The sequence below is a fragment of the Dermacentor albipictus genome, chromosome 6, assembly GCF_038994185.2.
Source record: "Dermacentor albipictus isolate Rhodes 1998 colony chromosome 6, USDA_Dalb.pri_finalv2, whole genome shotgun sequence".
NCBI lineage: Eukaryota > Metazoa > Arthropoda > Arachnida > Ixodida > Ixodidae > Dermacentor > Dermacentor albipictus.
The window spans coordinates 115623090-115648996 of record NC_091826.1 but is presented as its reverse complement, the minus strand read 5'-3'; the positions used below and the strand labels follow the sequence as shown (position 1 = coordinate 115648996).

General features: G+C 44.2%; 2 protein-coding genes across 8 annotated transcripts in view; one reads left to right on the top strand and one right to left on the bottom strand.

The window, feature by feature from the left end:
- Window positions 1-834: 834 nt before the first annotated feature.
- LOC135908301 (uncharacterized) lies at window positions 835-12644 on the bottom strand. The gene is made up of 2 exons (XM_065440054.1): window positions 12036-12644; window positions 835-2177 (listed from the first exon to the last, which is right to left on the bottom strand). The coding sequence occupies exons 1-2, from the start codon at window positions 12642-12644 to the stop codon at window positions 1878-1880; spliced, it is 909 nt and encodes a 302-aa protein (XP_065296126.1). The 3' UTR covers window positions 835-1877.
- The window catches only part of LOC135908302 (protein krueppel-like), a 26442-nt gene continuing 12298 nt past the window's right edge, over window positions 11764-25907 (top strand). For 2 of the 7 annotated variants that reach the window (XM_070541270.1, XM_065440055.1), the window contains exon 1: window positions 12978-13230. In XM_070541270.1, coding sequence (XP_070397371.1) covers window positions 13217-13230 — 14 coding nt within the window. In that variant the 5' untranslated portion in view covers window positions 12978-13216. Of the gene's footprint in view, window positions 11939-12026; window positions 13414-17243; window positions 21592-25907 lie in introns of those variants that run through there. The other 5 variants (XR_010566278.1, XR_010566276.1, XR_010566279.2 and 2 more) reach the window with 5 other exon arrangements.

Below are 25907 nucleotides of genomic sequence, written 5' to 3'. Positions count from 1 at the left end.
GGTTACTACAGACTACATCCTATCTTATCTCTACTACCCTCCACCACCAACTGAACGCCAAAAGACATGTTCGTTTATTCAATAAATGTCAAGAGCACCCATAGACACCATGATGCTAAAATGACGCAGGCCAGAACTACTAGATGGCGCTGTTAATTTTCCGGTTTTGCTAAAACTGCCAATCAGCGCGCGTAGTTGGCGGAGGCGTGGCCAAGGCGATAGTTTCACGGAAGGTGAATGTTTCAGAATACAGGCCCAGGAGTCGACGCTCGATGTACTTAGTCGCGCAGTCGAAGGCGCCGATGCACAATATGCTTAGGCAAGGGTCCGAGATGTCCGTGCGCGATGTGCTTGATCGCCGACTCAGAGACTGCTATGCGCAATATGCTTAGCTGCGGGTCCGAGGATTCCGGACGCGAATCTCGGTCACTATATCTGCGTTGCCGATGCTCAGAATGCTCCGCCGCGGGTCTGAGACCCCCAAAAACGTAGAGATCGGCCCCGCTACTGCGATGTCTGCTTAGCGCCTGTTTTCACACGTCGAATCTGGCATGTTCGCACAAGCAATGACACGAGGTGCAAGGAGCCGAGCAGACGCGAGCACTGGACCAATGGCGAACCGTACTGGAGTCACATGGCAGGCGCGGCTAATTGCAAACTCTGGCACAACCTTTAATCATTTGCTTTTTGTGTGCTTGTATCTGTAAGGAGGAGATAGCTGAAGTGGCAAATTTGAATACGGATAAATGCACTTTCCAACAAGACCAAAATGGCGGCGTTCAGAGGCGCCGTTCCGGAGATGTTATGGCTTGAAAAATGCTGTTCTTTCATTCATTCATTTATTCATTCATTTATTGATACTGTCAGCCTTTCTCAGGTTATTACAGGAGTGGGAAATCCAATAAATTCACATTCGAAACAAGGTACATTTCACAACTACGATATCGACACAAAAGACAAAGGAAAAATCAAACAGTAGATAAGAAAACGCATGCAAGTGCTGAGGTACAACTATTACATTGGTGTACTACGATCCAGGTAAGATTTCAGACATTCTAGAAAGGCATCGAGGGAGTGAATATTTACAATGGAATCAGGCAGCATGTTCATTCTTTAATAACACGAGGAGGAGATAGCTTTTTTGACTTGCGTGAGATTTTTCGCCACCATGGCTGATAAAACAAATTCTTTAGAGCACTTCTACATGGTTTACAGCAATGACATTTGGAAATAAGATAGAAAAAGAGTTAAAGAAACTAAAAATGTGATTTTCAAGAAATCGATTTCTCAGCTATTTATCGCGATGCGAAAGCTGCGTCCCCCCTTAAAACCTGCAGATTCTTGCTGCCATTACAGATATGTCACAATTATTAAAACGTAAAAATGGAACATAACATATCCGGCTGGCTTGTCTTATGCTCAAATTTCACACATCCACCTTGTACTGTGTGGTACAATAACATCAGGAAAATGCACAACTTATTGACAAATACAGTAGTAAAAACTGCCTCAGCAGTAGTTCTAAGATCAGCACACCGATAATGAAATAATAGCAAGTGCTAGCAATTACTAGCACGAATAAAGGAGATCAACTTAAAATGTAAATACAGCTAAAAGGCCCATACAGTCTCTGCATAATTTTTCTATACGTCATAACACAAAATAAAATAATTATGCGGTAGACAACTGGCCATCATTATGCCTAGTGCTTTGCATGATAACATTGATAACAAGTGATGACATTTATTTGCAATGAGAAGCTATGCAGTGCAAACCAGAGGAGCAACCACCAAACGAGGAAACAGCACTGTATGAAGAACATAACAAATGGAAATATATACAAAGCAGATCCAATCGGAATCCGTACCATTGGCACTTCATACAATGTGATGGTCACTTCCCAGAAAAGCCGGCAGCATGTGTTTGCTGATAATTGCATCGAAACCACGTACGTAGAGATCACGTAGCTTGTCTAGCAATTGAGGGCCTTCAAAGCGCACCCATGTCCCCTTCCCATCAGTGAGAGTGTACGAGCTGTCCACAGGTCGTAAAGAAGGCCCAAGTTCGGCTAGAGCGGCACTCCACATGTTAAGACGCTCTTCTGAATCCTTGTTGCCTGCTGGTGGGTCACGCAGATCTTTTGTCACTTTTGGAACATTGAGGGTACCAGGCTCAACCTGCATGAGAATGTAGAAATTAACGCTGAGGAGTCATGTAGGCAAGCAACACATTCAACTGACAAGGATACATTACAGCATACCTGCTAACCTGTGAAATTTATACTTCATGAGCATCGCACAGACATGAAATCTTATGTTGGGGGAGTACAACATGCATATTTTAAATGTTTATGTCAAGCACACACATTGTTGGATAAGTAAAAACTTTAATAACGATGGTGTACCTGTATAGCTGCAGCATAGAAGTAAGCAAACTTGGAATACCAGGTACTGTCAACATTGTTTTGACTTTCAGTGTTTGACGGAAGCCCGTCTGGTCGGGATGAAACATGCTTAAAAGGGTAAACAAAAACCTGGGGCACTTCGCCGACCAAATAAAGATTTAAGAGAAAAGAAGACGTTTCGGCTCCCACACGAGAGCCTTGTTCACAGGTAAAATAAAAAAAAAAAAATTTTTTTTTTTAAATTTTACCTGTGAACAAGGCTCTCGTGTGGGAGCCGAAACGTCTTCTTTTCTTTTACATCTTTATTTGGTCGGCGAAGTGCCCCGGGTTTTTGTTTACCCTTTTAACCATTGTTTTGACTATTAGTCAGTTTTTTCAGCACGTTTACTGCTGCTGAATTCGCCTGCTTCAGGAACCTATCTGAATAAACGTGGTAGAAGCAAATACTCTTGTATATTAGTTTGTGCATCACAACTTTGTTGCATGCATTCTTGCAATATGGTGCCTCCCCATCTTTTAATAGCTTAAGAATATATATATATCAAAATGTTTATTAAAAAGTAGTGCAGAAAGTGAGTGAGTGGCCCCTAGTCCAGGGCCCCACTGGCTTGAGCGGTCCGCCGTGCCTGGTCAAGGAGTGCTAGTTGCATCTCCCGATCCTCACTGGCGAGCCGTCTCCCACTGCTCCCCTCCGGAACGTTTGCCGGCTATTTTTGGTGTATTAATTTTGGGTGGCCTGTTCTGGCAATCCCACGTAATGTGGGCGAGAGTTGGCCAGCCTCCGCACCAAGGACAGCAAACGCTGTACAGCGTTGGGTGAATGGCATGTTTCGAATAAAGGTTTGGAAATGTGTGCGTCTTTATTCGGCGCCAATCATAAGAGCCCCGCCTGGATAGGTCAAGGTGTGGTGGACTGTACACTCTTCGCTCGCGCCGTTGGTGCTCAAGGATGTCTCGTGGTAAGAATGGTAAGAAGGGGTTTTCATCAGAGCGATCGGCCGCTCGGTGGACAAAAACACGAGCTGCGCCGTCTGCTCTCTCGAGTCCTGCGTGGCCCAGGCACCAGATGATCATGTGTTTCTGCGTTAGGTTGGATCCTAATAGGTGAGTGGTGCTGTGTGGTAGCCTCCCGGTGAGGAAGAGTCTACATGCGACTTGGGAATCTTAAGAGTTATCGATGATTGTCCCAGAGCGTCCTTAGATTTAATAGCTAGCGCGATGGCTGAAGCTTCTGCGGTATTCACAGATGCAACTCTAGCCATGGCGCAAATCACAAGCCCTTGATCTGCGGCCGCTCCTACTACTGCGAGGGCGTACTTGTAAGCACCACGTCGAGCGATATCTGTGTAGACTGTATTCGGGTTTCCACCGAATTGCTGCATTAACTTTCAAGTTCGAACCTTCTACGACCCCGGTGGTATTTTGGACTCATGTTCTTAAGGATTGGGGCTACTATGATCCTTTCACGAAGGACTTTGGGCAGAGATTCGAGTTCTTCTCCTGCATACTGTGGATGAGTACGGTAATCTACACGCAAAGTAATTTTCTGCCAGAGGAGGTTAAGCTAAGCCTCTCCCGTTTAGATATGAGCGTCGCTGTCCGTAGCTCTTCGTAGTTATTGTGAATCCCGAGGGCCAGCAGGCGTTCAGTAGAGGTTCCCTGTGGTAGGCCGAGAGCCACCTTGTACGACGTTCTGATCAACGCATCTAGGGCCTTTAGTTCCATTTTCGTGGCGTCCTGGAAAGGGAGGCTATATGCGAGACGACTTAGCACAAAAGCCTGAACGAGCCGGATTGTCCGTTTCCTTGAAACCTTTTCGGTGATAAGTTACTCTACGAATCATACGGGAAATCTGTTTCACCGTATTTCTAAGGGTTTTAATAGTGTGGTCTACTCGTTTGTTGCTTTGCAGGCACAGTCCGAGGACTCGCATTTTCTGGACCTCCCTTATCTGGCTGTCTTGTAGAAAGAGGTTGACCGGCTCGCGAGTTTGATGGCCTCGACCTTGGATCCTGATAAATTCTGATTTATCGGGAGTGCAGCTCATTCCGCTGCTGCGAGCGAAGGTTTCAACAGTCGCTGCTTCTTACAGGATTTGTTCTTTTTGTCCTAACGAGCCACTAGTTGCCCATAGGGTAATATCGTCTGCATATAACGCGTACCCCAGCTCGGGTATGACGTCGAGTGTTTTGGCTAAGCATCTCATGCCGATATTGAAAAGAAGGGGGGAGAGTATCACCCCTTGCGGTGTACCTCTGAGCGCGTAGTGCCGATGCCTATTGTCGCGATGCGAGAGGTCAGGAAAGGGCGGGTGTAGTCATAGATTCTTTGTCCACAAATGATGTCATTTAGCTCAGATAAGTTCCTGTGAAATCGTGTCGAATGCGCTTTTCAAATCAAGAGCTAGGACAAGATGTTCAGCGCCAACCGTGATGTTGCAAAGAACTTCTTTGCGAAGTAGCAGGAAAACATCTTGTGTCGACAAATGTTGACAAAAGCCGAATATGTTTTTGGGAAATAGGCTGCGGTCTTCAATGTAAGACGCGAGAAGTGTGTAGATCACCTTCTGAAATAATTTGGCAAGACAGGAGGTTAGTGATATCGGTCCGAGATTTTGTAGATCATGAGGTTTTCCTGCTTTTGGAATAAGAACGATTTTGGCCTCCTTCCACTGTTGTGGAACTATGCTCCTCTCCCATATCTGTTCATTAAAATATCGAGTAAGCTGTTCTAGGTGCTCGTCGCTCAGGTTCTGGATCATAGCATTTGTGAGCTGATCTGGTCCTGGAGCAGTATTTCTCTTCGTAGCTTGCACTGCCGCGAAGAGTTCTGCCTTAGTTATCGGGGCGTCTAGTACCGCGTTTTCTTACCCTTGGTATGGCAAGGTGCATGGGGGAGTGATTACTGCTCCCATGTACTTCTCTTTCAGCTTAGTGAGGAGGGCCTGATCTGTTCATGAAAATTCTCCGGCAAGTTTTTGAAGGGTGCGGTTATTGACAATTTTTGTTTTTCCTGGTTCCATTGTGCTGCGACGTATTACCCATGTCTTGGAGGTGTGTAAGGTTTCGCGAAGTGGGTCACAACAACTCGCCCAACTCGCTGCCTCTAACTGCTGTGCGTAAGCGTTTGCCCGCTCGGATACTTCAGCAATTCTGTGGCACAGTTTGCGTTATGTCGCTGTTTTTTCCATCGTTTAGTTAGCCCCCTTCTGGCTTCCCACATATGTAGCAGATGGTTGTCCACTACCGGCGTTTTAGCTGTGAGCGCTAGCTTCTTCGATGTTGCTTTATGAGCGTCTCGTATGTGCGTTGCCCATTCTTCCACGTTCTCAGGTGATATCTCCAGCATGGGGATATTGCGATAATTTACCCAGTTCACGATTACCACCTGGCCACAGGGTCGCCGAATTTTCGGGGAGCCTATCGACACGCTGATGATGAAATGGTCACTGCCTAGATTCTCTCCTAGATTGGTCCAGAATACCTCGTCAACATTATTTGTGAATTTGAGATCTGGAAAGGTGTCCGCACTGACACTGTTACCCAATCTCGTCAGGTTTTGAGGGAGAATGACGAGTTGGAGATCATATGCTTCGGCCGCTCGCTTGAGCTCCCGGCCTTTGGGGGTGTCTGTTTGGTAACCCCAGTTGGTGTGAGGGGCATTGAAGTCCCCAAGAAGCAGTAGTATATCCTGGGTGCCGGAGTGGCACATGACGTACCAAATGAGGGCCTCAAAATCGGCCCTCCTTTCTTTAGGAGGGCTATACATGTTCGTGATTATGGTTTTTGCCTTGCTACACTTCTGCGGTAGTATTGTTATGATTTGGTGGTTGATGCTGCTAGTCTCCAGATAATCTATACTGGTTGCTATGTCCTTGAGCACCATCATTGCAACCTTAGGGTAGTCTGGGTGGGATATCGTGTAGTAGCCAGTCAATCTAACCGACTTGTTACCAATCTCTTGCAAAGAAATAACATCAGGTTTGACTGGCACTGTGTTAATGTATTTCTGTAGAGCTGCTGCCCGTTTGTGGAAGGTGCGGCAGTTCCATTATCAAATTTCAAGATATTCGTGATGTGCTCGCGTTCTACTCACCATGAATAGTGCTTTCACTGTCCGAGGTTGGTATGGGTTGCGGACAGCGGTTAGATTGAGCACTGGGGCTAATGCTGGCTTACTTACGAACCGCGCTATTTAGACTGGCCACGGATTCATCGCCTTAAGTTTTTAGACTTTGAAATTCTGTGTACATTTGCTGCTGAAAACTTTGCATAGTTTGTGATTGATGCACAACTTGGTGGAGTGTGACCTCCATGGAATTCGGTGTCGTTATAACCTCGAGAGGCGTGCCTGCTGCTTTAGTATGTGCTGTTTTGTTCAGTTCGGTACAGCGACTAGCTTTGAGGGAGGCCAACTCTCACTTAATTTCTGCCAAGCTCTCACGGAGAAGCTTGTTTTTGTTAATGATCTTCCGATATTCAGGATTTTCGTTTACAGGAGCAGTAGGAGAAACGACTCGTGCCCAGCTTACTGCGTTATCTTGTGGCACTTGGTTGGTCACAGTGCCGAGAGCTCCCGATTTAGGCGACTTTGGTGATTGGGAATGAGGTGGGTTTTTGGCATTGGGGTTCTTTTGGGTCTGCGATCTTGACCTGGATCGACGGCGAGTCCCTGATACCTCCGGCAAGGGATCCGATGCGGATTCTCCATCATCGGAACTGAACCAAAGTAGGCGTTGAGGTGGCTTCATTGAGCTGTCCTTCCGGGTAGTCCGTTGAACACCAGTCCACGGCCTTCTTTTGCTTTGGGGTTTGAGTCGTTTTTTACAACTTCGGTCTCCTATCATGTGACTCTCCCCACAGGCTGCACACTTGGGAGCACACTCATGTCCGGCTACAGGGTCCCGTTGTCCACATATACCACATACTGGAGTGTCCGGCTGGGGACAGACGTCCGATCGGTGACCCATTTGGTGACGCACTTTGCACACCTGAGTGGTAATTTTGTAGGGATAGCAAGCAAGTGCTCCGCCATTGTAGTAGACGTACCGCAGCGTAATACCTCCAAAAAAGGTGATAATGGCCGTTTTAGTGTTACGGAACATGCACGCTTGGAGAATTTGAGCCCCTTGCGTGCGTATGCGGGTCCAAGCCGTGAATGACCCTTGGTTGTCCCATCACCTGTCGCTATGTAGGCATTGACTGAGTGAGGCCTGCCGTTGATGTTTAGCATTGAATACGTCTAACACAGACCGCCACTGTCTGGTGCGGCATGGACACGATAAAGATGTTGGAGCCCGGCTTGATTCTGAGCAGAAAATGCTCACTCGATAGTTGCCCGTTGCATGCAGCAATCACGGCATTCGCCAGTAGTAGACTAGCCAGGTTCTTGATCGGTAGCCCTTGATGCGGTCGCACCACTATCTTGAAATTGTTCTTCAGCAGGGGGGGGGGGGAGGTAACCGCCTGTATGCTGGTTTGTGTTTAGATTTTACAGTTGCTTGACCAGCGGAAACTTGTTGATTCTTCAAGGTCCCCAAATATTTCAGTGCTCTGGTCTTTTTTTTCGCATTGTTTTTTTTCTCTGCCAAAGCGTGAGGACCACCTGTCAATCCCCATCTGTTTGACTTTGGCTCTATGTCCCGGCGTTCTGGTTGCTAGGTCCTTTTGGTGTCGTGAGGTTGTGAGCAGCGGAGTCATGAAAATCCATGCTGTCAAGGTCCTGGCAGCGCGTGTCCATCACCCGCAAGGGTTCAGGACGTGCCATAGCTTAAGACCATATTTGCAAATAAAACTTATTTTTTGTAAAACTTCATGGAATGTACATAAAATCACCGAATGAGCCCGAAGTGGTAAACATTATGAAAAATTCAAGTGAGTTGGTAGGTTTGCATTATAGGACACTACAGAAATCAGCTTAGAGTGATAAGGAATTCTTTCAGAACAATTTTCACTCATTTTGGGAAAGAGGTTGAGCAGCAGAAAAGAACTTAAGGTAGATGTTAAATTTTTTCGAATTTCATGCCAAAATCCCAGTTCCAATAGGGCAGTACAACATCATGGACATTAAGGTACCTTTTCGTGTTTGAGCCATTTTGGCTCAAATGTTTTTTAAACTCATAAATCATTTCCCTCATTTGGAAGAAAATATAGCCAAGCTCTATCATCGAAAAGTTCAATAAGCTGGAGCAAGCGTTTTCAACATCCCCGACGTCAGGGCTAGCTCGTGTAGGCATTTCAAGGCGGCATAGCCACTTTTTCTGTTTATTGCTGCTTCTTTTTAGGCCTACCAAGCTTCTTTCATGGAAAGAGTGGCTTTTTTTGGTATTATGGAAGGGTAACTTACCATAACATCTGAATTGCTTTTTCACTTCAGTGCACTGCCCCTATAAAGGTGCCCCAAGACGCTTTTTAGAGATAGTAAGAAAAAATTGCCGATCTGTTAATGAAGAATGCTCCTGTTAACATGCGAGCCAAATATTACTGCACTGCACGCAGCAGGAAATTTACAATCTCACAATGTTGTCATGCAGCATCATCACATGCTGCTGGACTCGGCAAACAGCCATTGGCTGATTTCGTGATTGTGAGAACAATCCTAGTAATAAAATTAGTGTTCATTTGAGTTAAAAATATATGTGCATGACATCAAAAAGGAAAAAAATCTTTCATTTTTGCAGGGCCCATCTAAACATGACAGATGCGCATTGCTGTGTCTGCTACATGTGGCTTCCGATATGAAAAGAACAGCGTAGATACTGCAGCCATGGGTATCGCCACGAGCTGACTTGTGCTCAACCAATGGGTGGCGCCACCAGTGTGTTGCTTCCTTGCCGTCTCACCTGTGTAGCTTCTAGTGCACCAGTGCAAATGAAAGGAGACAGAAAACTGCTTATTGGTCTAATAACTACTAACTTCACTTGTGCTTGAAGGATTCGAAAAAAATTTCAGGCAGGATATCCATGAGGCAATACAATTTATCAGTAATTCTATTTATTCTATGATTATTTAACCAAACACAACTTCAGCTTGTTCGTCTTAATGCCTTGTCTGATGTGTAGTGTTTTTCTGTCGCTTGGCGGTGCACGAATGTGCCTATTTATTCTAACTTACCTTTTTTAGGGCCCCTCACCAGCTCTGGCCATTTTGAGCTGTCAAGCACCATGCATACAATGCGCGCTAACGAACATGTCTGCAAAGTATTACATCGCTATGCGCTGCAGAAAGAGCTGAAATTTTAAACCGAATGCCATTTTGCCCTTCTCGCAGGCGCCGTGCTCACAGCTGGAGAGTCGATGCAAAAAGATATTGTTTCTATCCATGGCCATACTAGTTCATGTTGTAGTTTAAATAATATTCTCTGATGGCACAGGTGCTGGGGAATGACACTAAATAAAGATAAAACTGTAGTACTGTGAATAACTAAAGAAATCACCCCTGCTTTATATGTATCAGTTACATTCATCACCTCTTCATAAGTCACTAGTCATAAATACCAAGGAGTGACCCTTAACAATACCCTATCATGAAATGATTACATTACTAACACTTGTGCTTCAGCCTTCAGAAAATATGCTTTTTGATACCCCAACTTAAGAAAGCCCCTTCTAACATTAGAATGTTATGCTACCTCTTCCTAATTAGAACTAAGCTTGAATATGCATGCATAGTTTGGGATCGTACACAAAAACTAATATCGGTAGTCTGGAGAGAATTCAGAACACCCCTCCTGGTGGCAAACAGCCAGTCACCTTCACACATCGTAACCAGCTATGATGTGATTAGACACAAGGATGAAGTGGTGGATATGAATGAAGCACTCCACCAATTTCCTTTTTTTCTTTTGGTCTTGTATCAATTGACGCACTATCAAGCCATGGTGACATCCATCCTTGGTCTCATATCATCCTATGTCATGAAACCAAGGTCAGCATAATGTAAAGCTATTCCAATCTGTTGTATTTCCAAATCCACCTTGAGCCCTCACTGATAAGCCAGAATGGTAGGGGTCCAGCCCATGTGGGCAGGCGCTACACGCCCCTATGGGCACAACTGGAGCCATTTTTATTGATCTGGTAGAGCTGATGGCAGATTTGGAATAAAAACATATTGGAATATTTTTATGTTACACCGGCCCAGGAGAGAGCCTAAGTGGGAAGTCTTGCTTTGTACCACTAGTACTGGAAACTAAAAGTTACCAGCTGACTTGAGCACAACGTCCCACTTTGACTTGTTTGCATTGGGCATGAAAGGCACAAATGGTTCGATTCTGTAATTCCAAAGCAGCGCCACTATAAAAATTATGCAGATCCCGCGCCCTGCAAGAATCAACATGAGCGAAACTTTGTGCTGTTTGCTCTGGCAGTAATTAGGGATGATGTTAACGGTGAATTTCTTCAGCATTTAGTCCAATACGAGAGTGGCGAGTTGATGGTAAATGTTACCTTGAGTGCACCACTCCTGTTTGTGTAGTACGAAGAACACACAGCGAGACATGTTTGCTTGAGGAGTTGGGTGCCATTGTTTATCACCTCCGAGAAGGTTAGAATTGTCATTGCCTCGCACGGCACATCACATCGTGGCAGAAGTGTTAATTGTATTATGGAGTTATATGTGCCAAAATGACGACTAGATATGAGGCACACCATAGTAATGGTCTATGGATTAGTTTTGACCCCTTGAGTTCTTTAACGAGCATATAAATCTAAGTACACGAGTGTCTTTGCATTGTGCCCTCGTCAAAATGTGGTTGCTGCGGTCAGTATCGAAACTGCGACCTCAAGGAATGCTGTTGCCACAATACTACCACGCGGGCACAGAAGTATTGATTTGAGATGCATCTGCTTCCGTAGTATTGCCTAGACGCTATGGTGCCTTAATGCGGCTTTGTGTCAGCATGCGGTGCATCAATTGTCTGCTTACAAATTTGCATGGCGCTTATTTTTCAGAAATAGCGGAAATGTACTGCACTTTGAACTTAAATTTATCCAGTTCGTCCACAACCGCTGTCGTGTCTAGTTGAAACGTTTCCTTGCCTTCTCATGCCGCATTTTCCCTCACCTGCCTTCCCCTTATGTATAGGAACTACAAGCGAAGAGTGGCAAGGCTGCCATTCAATCGTTTTGTGGCTGTGTCGGTTTAACCCATTCTTTGCCTCCTCTTCCTGCCTCTTCTCTACCATTCTATCTACTTCCCCCCGGACGGTTGCACGTTGGAAGAAAGGTAAGCGACGCCGTTTCTGTAGGGTATTGTGGCAACTCCAAGGGAGCTCCAGAGGGCACCGTGCACATGCGACGCGATAGAAAGGCCCAAACGAGTTCCTGGCGTCGCCTTCCATTTGTGCCGCGCTCCAGCCACGTACGTACATGCACGCTCCGAAACAACTCCCGACGCGGCGTGCAAGACGGCGACAGCAGTAGCAGTAGTGGGAAATTTGAAGGAATTGGCAAAGAAAGCATCACTGTAGAATGCGATGCAGCGCTACGAGACTACAGCGGCATTCCCGTGGCGTTTCAAGGCGTCCCCCATACCGTAGGTGAGTCTTGGCGGTCGCGCCACGTACAAGACCCACGATCTCCTATATAAAGCTGAAGTACGTTCTACTGTGTTACCTTCGACTACAGACACCATACCTGCACTGGTAGCTGCGAGAAGCATGAGCGGAATACCGTCTCGAGGTCTCCACACGGCACGTCCAGCTTCTGCACCGGTGCGCCTGCCATTGCCCTGTCAAGTGCCAGCAGCAAGCGGCGTATTCCACGTTGATCCGGAGCAAACAACGCCATAATCGGCAGCCCGGGCCACAGGACCATGTACGACGCCTCGTGGTCAAGAGACAGATCCGCCAGGTTCTGGACGAGCAGACAGGCGAACACGGTGCCATCGTCTACAGTCCACGCTAGCGTCACCTCGCCGCCGTGAACTTGAAGTACCGTCGCCGTGCGTGACAGCAGCCTCCAAAAGTTGGAAAGAACCGAAGCTGTCTCGAAGCGAATGACATGCCACGGCCGGTTGCTTCTTCGCGGTAGCAGCCAGCAGTGTAGCCAAGCAACGCAGCGCAGACGCTGGCTCCGGTCCGTCACATCTTGCAAAGCACGAATGATATCGTTCACAGCACGACGACGTCTCTTATTCTGCAGCGGCGGTAGCCAAGGAAGGCCGGCATCCTCCAGGGAGTAAAGTTGGGCCATGGTCAACTCTTCGAGCCACGACTTCAAAAGCGTCAGGTCGACTGTCGTCATCGTTATTTGGGCGGTATACAAAGAACCTGATGCATAACCTTTCTCACCGCGTGCGCTGGCGTGCGTCTAAATTTTAAATGTCGTACCAAATTGGTCGTACAAAAATCCTTCACGTGACCTGACCCTAGGTGCCTAGGGACACGATCATTTAAGGATTTTTTAGAAGGCGCAATGGATGGATAGATGGATGGATGATTGAGGCTCAACCCTTTGAATCGGGTGGCGGTGGCGGCGCTGGCATCGAGGTGCCCTAAAAGCCCCCAAATTTTCTCTCTTGCGCCCGCTCTTACTCGCGCCTGCGCACAAACGACTGGCGATCCCTCAAATCTGCCTCAAATGAACGTCTCGTTCAGAACTCTGCCGTGCAACGTCCTGAGGTGCATCGTGCAACCGGTGCAACTTCTGTAGTGAAACCAATCGTTATGTGCAACGCCGCAAACCAAGGAAATGCTGTGTGCTGGGTGACCTGAAGCAGCGCTTCCCTGATGGAGCACGTATGCTGAATCGTCTGTAAAATGTAAGAGCAGAGACCAAGCTCTGACTCAGCGGAGAAGTCTCTCGACGAAAGGACAATGCTTCCTGTGTGGTGCGCACGAGTGCTTTCATCAGAGTAAAAGTAAACTACTGCGTGGGACCTTACGTGTCTGACAAAAAGCGGGTGCGACTATTAGAAGCGCTGCCTGCACGGTCTGACATGCTGTTGGAGCATTTAATGCACGTTTAAACAGAGAACTATTGACTATGTGACACATCGTGGGCTTCCTTTCCAGTAATATGCAGCATCAAGCACTCCTTGCGCTTTCTGTTGCTTACGCGCCGATTTCTGCTTCTGTGATATCTATATCACTGAAATTGACTCGGTCTAAAGAGCGGTAACTTCAAAAAGATATTGCGTGCTCTAATGATTGCGTAGCGCCTGTTGAACGCCAAGTCTAAAGAGCGGCAACTTCAAAAAAATATTACGTGCTTTAATGATTGCGTAGCGCCTGTTCAACGAGTGGTCTTTGCTAGAATGTGCGTGCATGCCATATTCGAAATAATTAGGTGGAAACGGACTGGTCTGTCAGGATTAGTAGCCCATCCTTACGTGGTGCAATGTTGTGAATTCAAGAGTGGGCATATACCAACTGCTAACGGTTGGTAATAAGAAGCAACTTTGCTCGTGCACTGCTTTTGTTCAGATCTGGGTAGGTCTATGTGAATCCGCGACTAGAGCCAGTACCAGGCTCTCGCAGTTGGCAAGAGGCAAAAAGCCTTGGTTTCAAACCACCTTGCTTCAACTGCTTGTTACAAAGCAACTTGTTTTGATCATGTGCTCAGCATGTGCCGTAACGATAACAGTTGTACAAATATGAATTCGAATTTGTTTATTGGCATTATGTGTAAGCCATATAGGTATATTGCGTTAGTTGAACAGGGTTTCAGGTTGTTTCAAATGGGGAATCTAATACATGACTCGCACATTCTGCAGTGGCTGCATCCCGAAGAGGGTGGAATGCGAAAGTACATGTATACTGCGCTTTGGGTGCACATTAAAGAACTGCAGGTGGTCAAGATAATCTAGAGCCCTCAATTAATTAGCTGATGTGTAAGTTTGTGGATGTTAAGCCCTACAATTTAGGGTTTGGGTTAGGTTATAGGTATTGCATTAATCTGATATAAAGCTGATATGCTCACACAGACCTGTGCTGAACCTTTGCTTTCGAAATGCAAATACCAATTTCATACACTGCATGACGGTTACATGCCACAGTAGCCCATTGGCAATGGTGTTGCACTGCTAGACTTCAGGTTGCAGATTAAACAATTTTAAAAAATATCCTTATCCTTTAATAGTTGCCATTCTACTCAAGGACCAAATCGACTAGTCACTGTTCGTTTTGAGGCCTGAAATGAATAGGACAATATTTAATTTGTTATTTGAAAGCATTGAATGTTCACACACCCCTTTTAACTATAAAAATAGATAACTCAGAATGCAAGGGATTTGCTGATGCAATTCTTGTTAGCTCAGGTGCTACAGTTCAGAGAGGTGCTAGCATTTGACAGTTGGCACATTCAGGTTGTTTAGCAAAGATAGCGGTCGTAGCATGGGATGGGACCTGTTGATTCTTCAAATACAGGCCAGGAGGTTGCATCCATAGCACAAGATGGCGCCACTGACTGCGGAAGTAGCTTCGATGCTGGAGTCCATGACACAGAGCTGCAGAATGCAAAGAAACAGTCCAGGAGGGTTTGTTGGAGCTGGCTCACCTCAATGCCTTAAAGGGGCCATGACAACAAATTTTTGAGCTTGAATTATGCATTGCTTGTTAAAGTGTGCACATCCCAGAGTAAGCTGACAAAATTTAAGCACAGTTGCTGCTGTGGAAAATTTGTATTTGAAATGTATAATGTATCACACTGGAACTGGCAGACTGGCAACACTGATGGGTGGCAAAATAGAGTGTGTTCTCCATGGTCAGTGTCCACATTATATCCACTTGCCACAGTAGCCCAGTGGCTATGGCACTGTGCTTCTGAGCTCAAGGTTGTGGATTCAATCCCAGCCGTGGTGGCAACATTCTATTGGTGACGAAATACAAAAATGCTCATATGTTACACGAGCATTTTTGCAGTTTATGTGCATTGGGCACACATAAAAAATTCCAGGCGGTAAAAATAAATCGTAGCTTCCCACTACAGCATGCCTCATAAATCAAATTGTAGTTCCTGTGAGAAAGTAGTTTTCTTGTGTCTACATTATACATGTGGCTTCATTCTTGCATGCGCATTTCCGCAGTCAACTCACAATGATTTCTGCTGGCATTCCATGATTTGTGCTCTTTTTACCGTGCAAGTAAATGAATTGGGGGTGCAATGCAACAGTGAAGTCATTGCTGCACAGGGTTAAATTTTGGGTTAAACATGCTGTGAGGGCCCAGTTTCCTTTCTGTGTGTGTAACCATATTGGCCCCTCTACTTGGACGAAGTGATAAACTGAGAATAGATGGACGACCATGTCCTCGCCCCTTTAAGTGTTGAGCTGCAATGCCAGCAGTCCATCTCCTCTAGGACACCACTGGAACCAACTCCCAGTTGACCCAAGGTTACATCAACTGTGCCACCTCTTGTTTTCTTTCTTGATAGGTGATGCTGGTATCTGCCGAAATGTCATTAAAACGTGTAGTTGGTGCGAGCTTTCTGCTTTGTTAATCGTCCTCCCGCCTGCAAGTTCTTCCAGAGTTCATTTTTGCCTCTTTCTCTTTGTTTGACAGCTGAGCTTGTGCTTTTGGCAGGCACACTGCTTTTGCATGCCGTATCATGGCACTGCTGTCATCAATGCACTTCTGCATTCATTGTGACAGTGACCCATTGCAAAAAATTACATGACAGGAAAAGCTGCCTACCTTACAGAATAGTGAAAAACATTGTTAGAGCACTAAGCAAGCCAAGTGTCAAATGTTTTTGCAAAACTTGGGTCAGACACAGATTGTAGCAGAGGCAACCTGTCTGCATTAATTTGTTTTGTTGAATAAAATGTCCTAAGCCACCCCTGATATTTTTGACACATTTTAGTAAACACACACATCAAGTGTAGTACATCACAATGATCATCTTTTGCGACCATGGCAGTGTTGCGTGCAGTGGAGTGGCCACAAAGTGAAAAAAAATTCCGGACCCTGCTGGCCAGCAGGGTCCGGTGAAACCAAGGTGAAAGCTGTCAATTGGTCAGCCAATGAGGAATGATAGCCACTATGTAACTAGAACTGGCTTGCCCTTTGCGTGCTACTAATTCTTTATGGCGCTTTCATTTAGTTGGCAGAGAGTGATTGGGGGCTGGCAGCGAAGAAGCCCTGCTCCTGGTTTTGCGCAATTAAACGGCTTTATGACTTTGCAACTTGATGATTTTCAACAAGATATTGTGTTATACTTGTAAAAATTTGCAGGGATCATGCATGTGTGCAGAAACTTATTTCCTTTGGGCATTTAAAATAAATTAGTTGCTTAGAAATTTAAAAAAAAGTAAAGTATATTAAGTAATTCCACAAGAATGTCTGAAGCCACAATCTGAAAGATTAATGTAAATCCATGCAGAACGACAAAGTTGAGCTAGTTGGTAAGGATTCATTATGCAAAAAAGAGGTGAGGCGTGCAGACAGGACACAAGAGTAAAAAGTGGACAACACGTATCAACAACCACCCTCTTCGGAACCTTGTGTTGTCCACTTCTTTACTCTTGTGTCCTGTCTGCACGCCTCGCCTCTTTTTTGCATAATAAATCCATGTACTTTTCCATGCTTGCTAAATGACTGCAGCACTGGAGTTCCCGCTAGCCATATTTGTAAAAGACTCGATGATGTGGAGGTTTTGGGTTCAGTTCCTGCCGCCAAGTGTTTCCACTTCAGTTTTATTTTTTGTAATTATTTCTACATGTCCGTTAAAATTGCTGTTAACTTTGTTTATGCTTTCCCTGACTTCACTGTTCGTTGGCTTCACGTGGTTTTTACTAACTAAAACATTAAATCTGTCAATTCTTATTTTTTTCACTCATAATATAGTATTGCAGTTGGAATTTAATGCAGCCTTGCTTTCTTTTTCTTCTCGCTTCATTTTCAGATATTGCGCTTCAGCCATCCAAGTTCTGCCAGAGTCTGCGCACTTGTGCATTTGCCTTTCATTGTATGGGTGCTGCAAAGCCAGCATATCCATAGCTTTAGAATAGTGAACCTCAGGGCTAGTTGGTTATCCAACATAATGAGTTTTGTGCCAAGGCCACACACACACACGAGAGAGGAAACAACACTGGCACTTCCATGGCCCTGATACGAACAACCGTGGTCAGCCGGCAAGCCTCTAATTCAATTGAAGTAGACAAATGAAGAAAACAACGCTCGTATTAGTGAAATGATGTGTGTATTTTTAATGCCTCAACATAATAGGCAGTCTTCTCCCACAATACAATACAATCTTTATTGTGCATAAAGAAAACAAAGTATATATAGCGGGCCTACCAAAGCCTCGGAGGGCTTGACTGGCAGTGCCTGACAGTCGGGTCACAGAAAAGTGCACGGGGTTAATAGCGGAGTTAACTGTTAGCGGGTCGGAGCAAAATGTTGAACAGTTATACAAAATGTTACATTAAACATCGAAAATTCTAAGTAGTTTCTTAACCCCACGTCTTGTATTTGCTTCTAACACAGGCGTTGGCAATTTATTAAATATGGCTGAAACATAGTATTGTCGCTTTCTCCTTCCGTACTTTGTCGCAGTCTTGGGGATGACGTAGGGTTCCTTCGGTCTTAAGGAGCGGACAGGCGCATATCGTGTTTTTAAAATCATTATTCCAGAAGTGTTTAATTACAACACTTTCGACAATCAGGGATGTGAAGTTTGGCAAATTCAACAACCTTAAGACGTCTGCATCTTGCTTTGGACACAAATCATAAGCCACTGTTGACAGCAGTGAATGTAAAATTGAATGAATTCTTGAGCTTCACCAAAGAGTACAATAGGCATACACAGTCAAGCCATAACGTAGCACACTGTAGACTAAAGCACAGACAATAATTTTTCGAATGGAGATTGGCATAAGACATCACATATTATACAATACACAGGAGATTGCGCGCAGCCTTTTACAGAGGTGGGATAATTGCGAGTTCCATAAATGATCACACTTTGGAGGTATTGCATTCCTGACGAGAAATGTGGGCTGATCCTGAGGACAGTGCCGCCTAACAAAGCATCTCAAAGCACTAGCTTTCACGAAGAAGGAATGTTAAAAACTGGCGCATAACGCACATGCTGGACATTTGAAAAAGCCACCTTGGCACGACAGAAGCGTGTGTGCGATCATGGCCTGCTGTGCTGGGAGACAAGTTCAATTCCACCATTGTACACACCTTTCCTTATAGCATTATGGGTGGACTTCACTCAGTTTGGAAGTACCTGACAGAAAACTCGAGGTGTATTGAACGTACACGAGCAGGTCACACTGCACATGAAATCACAAGTCTAAGAGATGCAAGGTACAGAAATATCACTTTGATAAATAAGAGAGCGTGAGTCCTCCTATTGTGCACATGTATATGGGAGACGTTGCAGTCGTCACATTCTAAATATGCTGTCGCATACTTGGGAAGTTAGTGTTCCAAGTTCTGGCCTAGTTTTTCTCAATTCCTCCAAGCAGTGGCAAGACATTTGGAAAGCACTAGAAAAATCCCAAGCGTTCTTCACGGAGGATGGCATTCCTTAGTTTATTAGCAGACCCACTGTGGTGGATCTGTGGCTTTAGTGTTTTGCTGCTGCGCATGAGGTTGCAGCTTTGATTCCCGACTGTGGTGGCCACATTTTGATGCAACGGAATGGGGACACGCTGGTGCACTTGGATTCAGATGCATGCTGAAAACTTAAGCGCCCTCCACTGTAGCATCTCTCTTAGTCCCAGTGTTGCTTTAGCACATTTAATACACTCAGTCAATCACCGCATTGGCAGGGCTATCGGCGACAAATCGAACTAAACCTATCCACTCATATGCTCTCCGAGATTATTCTTGGACATTCCAATGCACACGCTGGTGATATAAGAGCTACAGATTGTCACTAAATGTCCTCCGCACTGCAAAGTGAAAGAAAGCATCTTCATGGGAGGTTTCTTTGTTTTCTGCAAACAAAAATGAAACTCGTGCATCTTGGGGCTATGTGATCACAAGATGTCCGTACAACAAAGAGATGTAACCCATGAAACACAAAAGTCCCCAAGAAGCAAGTTGTAGAATTCTAAATTTAAGGATGCAAAGACTACGAGCAAAAACTACAGCCATGAGAAGAAAAGATAACAGGATTCCTTGTTACCATTTAGTGTTCCTTGTCACTATCAAGAAGATGCTCATCAGATGGTTATATGTTTGAGCAGTGTTAATTTGTGTTGGAATGTTGCCTTGCTTGTGTGTATGATGAATTGCAATTCCATATGCAGCACCTTCATATTGCAACAAAATGTAATGTGTAGCTTCTGTAATTTGCAATTTGGAGGTGACTGTGCAATTTGAAGACAATCAGTATGATTGAGCATCTCTATATTATGGGGGAAGCTTCTGGCTTCAATTCCTATACTAAAAGCATTTCAATTTTTATTTACGATTGGACAAGTACATATTTCTAATGTCTTTCTTGGACATTCTGAATTTCTGTATTTTACTTGCATTTAATGGATGTTAGTGCATCATTGTTTTTATGGCTGGCTGTTTTTTTCTGCACATTTTCTTGCAACATTGTTTCATTGCATTTAACAGTGCCATCATTTCCTGTTCTGAAAGCTTTTGTGGGATCACCTTGCCTTACCTTAATACAATGCCATCATGACATTGATTTGGGGCTTGTTTATTATGGTTGCAGTTTTAATTAACGATGTTACATAAATTGTTTTCATTAACTTGTGTTTACATGTTTTGACTTGGCTGAGCGTTAATGCCCATTTTTGTTTTCTTATCAGCATGTTGAAGTCTGAACATGCCTTATAATGTGAATGTAATGCACTGAATGGAATGCAAGCAGGCGCAATTAAAGTTCCAGCAGTGTACCACTCGTACTGGTTTATAATCAAATATCATGCTGATAGAGCTCTATGCAGTACATATTTAAAATACATGAAATGGAACCTCATTTACAATCTCCAGAGTCCTTGCTCATTCTAACAGCTGCTTAATAGTTTTATTTAGTAGCTGTAGCAAAATACCAGTGTTTGTGCATTCACATATTCATTTTTCTAACGTGTTGGTAGAGCTGCCAGCAAACCTCCATCCACTGGTGGATTTCATGTGATGAAGGGCTTCTTGTATTTATCATCATAGTATTCGTGGCTAAGGGCTCTGGTGTCTTCAATGCATTTCCTGGTTAACATAACTGACCAATTCAGCTGGTCTACTGTCAATTTTCAAGCTTGTGCAGCTGGTTTATTTCGTGCCACATTTTTCATGGTTTAAACTTATCACAAGTGGTAGCACTAAGCTAATTAAAGACCAGTTGATTATCATTGCATATGGTTTGATTCTCTCTTTGCTCCTACACAAGCTATTATATGCTTTTTTGCCATGTGCTCCCTCTATTCTTGCTTGGTTTAGGAAGAATATGTTACCTTGGTAGTCATTAGGACATTTTTTTTTCCATGTGCATAGCATGATTTAGAAAGAATATGTGACCTTGCCTGTAAGCTTATTTGTTTTCAAACACACCTTTTACAGCGAAGCTGTCCATGGCTAGGGTTCCATGGATTTATTGTGTCTGTCATCAAGTCTGCATGTGTAAAAATTCAGCTCCCTTCAAGTCGCTTCATTCTATGCAAAAGCTTATACATCTCATCACTTGGATATCCATTTTCAGTAGATTACTTATCAATAGGCACCATATTCAAAGTCAGTAGACTCTCTGGTAAATAATTTTGCTGGTGATACCCGGCCTCGCTCGGGACACTGTTTCGTCTAATAAACGTTTCTCTCTCTCTCTCTCTTGCTTATGGGGGTATGAGCCATTGCTTAAGGGGTTATGAGCCATTCATTCTCTCACATGACAGACTTCTCATTCAGTTCAGTGGGCATAGAAATGGTTATGCATTTAATAACAGAGGTGATATGAGAATGTGCGTGTGTGCCTGTCGTCACGATGGCCACTGATCAGGACACTAAATGCATATCCAAGTGATAAGACGTATAAACTTTTGCATAGAATGAAGCGAATTATATGAACACGGTCCTATTAAGACCACTGACCAAGGCACAGCGATCAAGAGAACTTGTGCGCGCATTTATGTGCTGCCGGTTTAGAATAAATGTGTGTATGTGCCGGTGATGAGGAAATACGTGCATGTTCATGTCCCGCCGATCAAAATAAAAGTGCGTGTGCAGGTGCCTTTCTTCGGGTTGACTGCCATCACTGCTCTAGAGAAATAAAATTTCCTCATAGCTTTGATCTAAATTATGTGTCACCTTGATGTCATGTGCTAAACAGCTTCGTTAGTAATCCACTTCACAGCAGTGGAATAATGCACAATTTTCTTTCTTTCGCTTTTTTTAAAATTTCTTGCAGCTAGGGTTAGTTTTGTCCGTGCAGGTATGATTTAACACAATACTGTGACGACCAGCGCGTGACAACAGACACGGGATGAAAAAAGATGACTGATGTGTTCCTCCCGGTGTCCTTTGTGTTGCGTGCTGGTCGTTGCAATGCAGGATCTGCTCGCCTAAAGCTACACCTTACTTAAACCCATGGTACTTGGATAACAACATAGGTTGAATATGTATTACCTGTGCTTCCTCTTTAGCTACAATAACACAAGATGTGTCAAACATAATTTCAAATGTGCTAATCGCACTTGAAATAATATGTATGTTCATGCTGATGAAAGCGTACTGACACACTCTTATGCTGTAGCAAACTCTTGGCATTCAGACGCATGCTCAATGAAATTTTGCAGTTGTGTTCACTCAACACAAATGTCAATGTGCGCGATTGCCCAGATTTGCTTTCTTGTGCATTTTCACTTGAAACTTCCAGCTGATGTGCTATTAAGCAGTTGTGAAATTATTGAGCGGACGTTGTGGCATGTGCTGCTCTGCACTGGCTTGCATCACATTTGTGTTGTGCTCCTATTATTCTCATGTTCAGTGTATTTCAATTTTGTTTATCACATGTTGACAACGTTGTGCATACTCTTTCATTATTACAGTTAAACATGGGAATGATGACTTTAATATAACGAAATTCTCGATATAATGAATTATTCAACTTTTTATAAGTTCTTGTCTATAGAACATGTATTTAGAACCTCAGTATAATAAAGTGTGTCTATACATGATTTGAATATAACGAAATGTCACTGCCGCCGCAAAGGAATACTGAGACAATAAGTAGCAACCTCCACTGACGTAGATAGTCAAATGGTTGAATTACAAGCGGCCGCTTGTGAGCGCACCTTTAAAACCTGGCGAACCATGCCAAAGCAGAGCAGAGTCATGTTCTTGTGAAGTCCAAGCGCGATAAGATTACTATTGCGCTCCATACGCTGTATGCTTTGGGTGTCAGTGCAAGTGTGTAAAGGTGAGCCAAGAACGAGAATGGCTTGATGAGCGCAGTCTTCCTGTGCGAGCAAGGAGAAAGGGGAGAGCAGAGCGAGCTCGCAGCAACACGATTACGTGTGCGCGAGGGGGCAGGTTGGGGGTGCATCCCCTTTTCTGGTGCAACCATGGCCGCACATGACTGTGGGCGCACATTCACAGCCTGTGTGTGCAAAGAGAGGGCATGCCCAGATGGCGTGGCATCATGTGCATTGTCCTCCCGCACACTTATTACTGGAGTTTGTGTTATCTTGAGTTTAAAAGACGCACTGAAGTGAGAGGCAGACATAGTATTCGCTCCCCACTGCCGGTGCTCTTCATGATAGTGTTGCCCCACTGCAGGAGACGCTATCAGCCGCGGTGGCGGAGCGGACGTGAAAGCATGGCTGGCTTCGCTTCTGTACTGCCAATGTGCAGATATCGTTGACATGCATGAAAGCTCATCACCGACTCTCAAATTCAGCAAAGTGAAATTGATTTCTCATTCAAATTTGCTTTTTCCGAGCAGTTTTTGCCTGAGCTTGTTGATTACACATAGCACAAGTAGTTTCCAGCAGAATGCACAGACAGAGAGAGATGACGACACACGTCCTTTTCATGTTCAGTTGCTAGTCCAGTGTGTGTCATCATGCCTTTCTGTCCGTATCAGTGCATTCTTCTGGAAACCATTCTTGCTTTTGGAAAATTTTGGGCCCCTTCGAAGCGAAAAAAATCCATCAGTGAGTTTTCTTAGTTGCATAAAAGGTTGACTTTTAATAGAAGCAAATTGCCAATTTTACCCGCTTCCTTATATCGAGGTTTAGCTGTATTTTGTTAGTAGGTGTATGTGAAAGTTTAAACATTTTCATTGAATTGAATACCAAGATTCCAGAACGATATGGGCCTAATACATATAATGTATGCGTACACAAGGTCTGCCCGAGAAGATTGGGCAGTATGTTTAAACAAATTAATTTCACAAACTTCAGATACATCAATGTGGCCACCTTCGAAATACTCCTCAATAGACAAAATATGCTGGTTTCCTCCTTCCACTGCTGAAAGCTCCCTTTGAAGCCGTCGTCTGTTGAGCACTTCTGCATCAATGTTTCCTTTCCTTTTGAGCACCAGTTCACATTTGAGGAACGAAAGCTGCAAGGGGTGAAATCTGCCATGTAGGGAGGTTTATTCAGTATAAGGATAGAATTGCATGCCAAAAACTCGCATACTATCAATGCAGAGCGCACAGGGGCATTATGGGCATGCAAAATGTGTTGCCAGTCTCTCAAAATTTGGTTGCACGCAGTGCACATGTTCTCTCAGAAGCTTCAGAACCTCCACAAAGAAAGCTGAATTTAGTCTGACCTTTGGGTACAAATTCGTAGTGCACAATCCCTCACGGCAGTCAACAAACACAATCAACATGACTGTTTTTTGCTTTGTTTTTCTGTGCTTTCTTTTTTGGCTTTGAATCATCTTTGTTTTTCTACTCATTGCTCTGCAACTTCTGCTCGATGTATTCATAAATCCAAGTTTCGTTGCCTATGACGACCCTCTGGATAAATTCATCGCTATGGTCTAGAGTTTTCCAATCAATGCGACATTCTTTACCTCACAACTTTTGTTTAGGAGTCAACAGTTTCAGCACCATCTTGACTCAGACTTTCATCTCCAAAATTACAGTCAAAGTCTGATAGACGACTTTTCCAAACCAAATGCTCTTGTTATCACATTAAGAGTCATTCAGTGGTCACAGGCCACAAGAAAATCCATACGATTGATGTTTTCATCTTCGCATGAGGTGCGGGGGTGCCCTATCTTGCATCGTGCTTAGGGTCTCCACAGCCTTCCAGAAAATGCTGGACCCACTTGAACACAGTTCTTTCCTTTAGGGCATCCTCTCAATAGGCATTTTGCAACATTTTATGAATTTCTGCATCATTCTTTTTCTATTTCACAAGGAATTTGATATTGATCTATCGCTCCATCTATTTGTTGGTCTCCATTCCGGCAAAAAAGTGTGTGCACGAAATTATGCATTGTCGTATAGCAGCATAGCTTGTACTAGAGGTCAACAACATACTTTTAGTGGTAGAGAGCAGGGCCGCAACATGTTGCCACTTTCTTGCTTACTTAATGCGTGAATTTTGAGGCAGACTTCGTATGAAACCATAAAGAAATGGGAAGGAAAAGCATGTTACCAAAATCTAGTTTGTTTCCTTCAAAACATGCAATGCCATTGGAATACTGCTGAACTGTGGTATGTTTGTAAATGAGGAAATACTCTATTAGCTCTATGCAGTTTCACTAGGTACTGTTTCTGAACAGGCACTTGAAGCAGCTGGTGGACACTATGTGTGGTCTCCTTGCCACATCAGGAAGGCTCCCATAAATGCAGTAGCCATACATCTTGTCAACCACTTTAAAGAAATTGAACATAATATAATTGCATAGAATACTTGATTCAAGGGAGAAGCACAGATTTCCTATTTGGATTTCCAGTACACTTACACTTTGGAATAGTGGATATGTCATGCAAAATTTTTGCCACTGTCAGATAATTTGCTAACTGTGGCACCACAGTTCCTGTGCAGTTTTCCTCTGCTACTTTTGCTTGTTTCGAACATGCAAGAAATGAAGAAAATCTGCTTACAGACAGCTGACCTGTCATGATAGCCTGATGGCTAAGTGCTTGTATTGCAAAGTTGCTCGTTCACTTGGTAGCTTTTTTTGCATTTTGATGGGTCTGAAGTGCTAAAGCACACATGTAGGCAGAGCTTGGTGCTAGCTAGAGAACCACTGAAGTGATTGAAATTATTCAGTAGCTCTCCATAGTGCTTTGTCATAGTGTGAGCAAAGCATAGACTTTTGCAAGCTGCTGTCTTCATTTTGACTAATATTACTAGATCAAGCATTCCTTGAGGTAAGGTAAACACAAGATGGCAGTGCTACCAGTTGCTGTTGTGGACGTGTTTTGGGACTAGTCGCTTACTCAAAGAATTATGCTTTAGCTGGTTCTGGTTACCACTGCCCAGTCAAAACAAGAATCAGTCCACAGGGGTAAAGCTTTGCTTAAAACACTTGCTCTTCCAGCACCAGTAGTCAAAAGAAAAAAACTGATGGAATGCATTATTGTCATCTGGGCATGTGCCTTGCCTGTAGGAACCCTATGTAATACAAAGGCGTAATG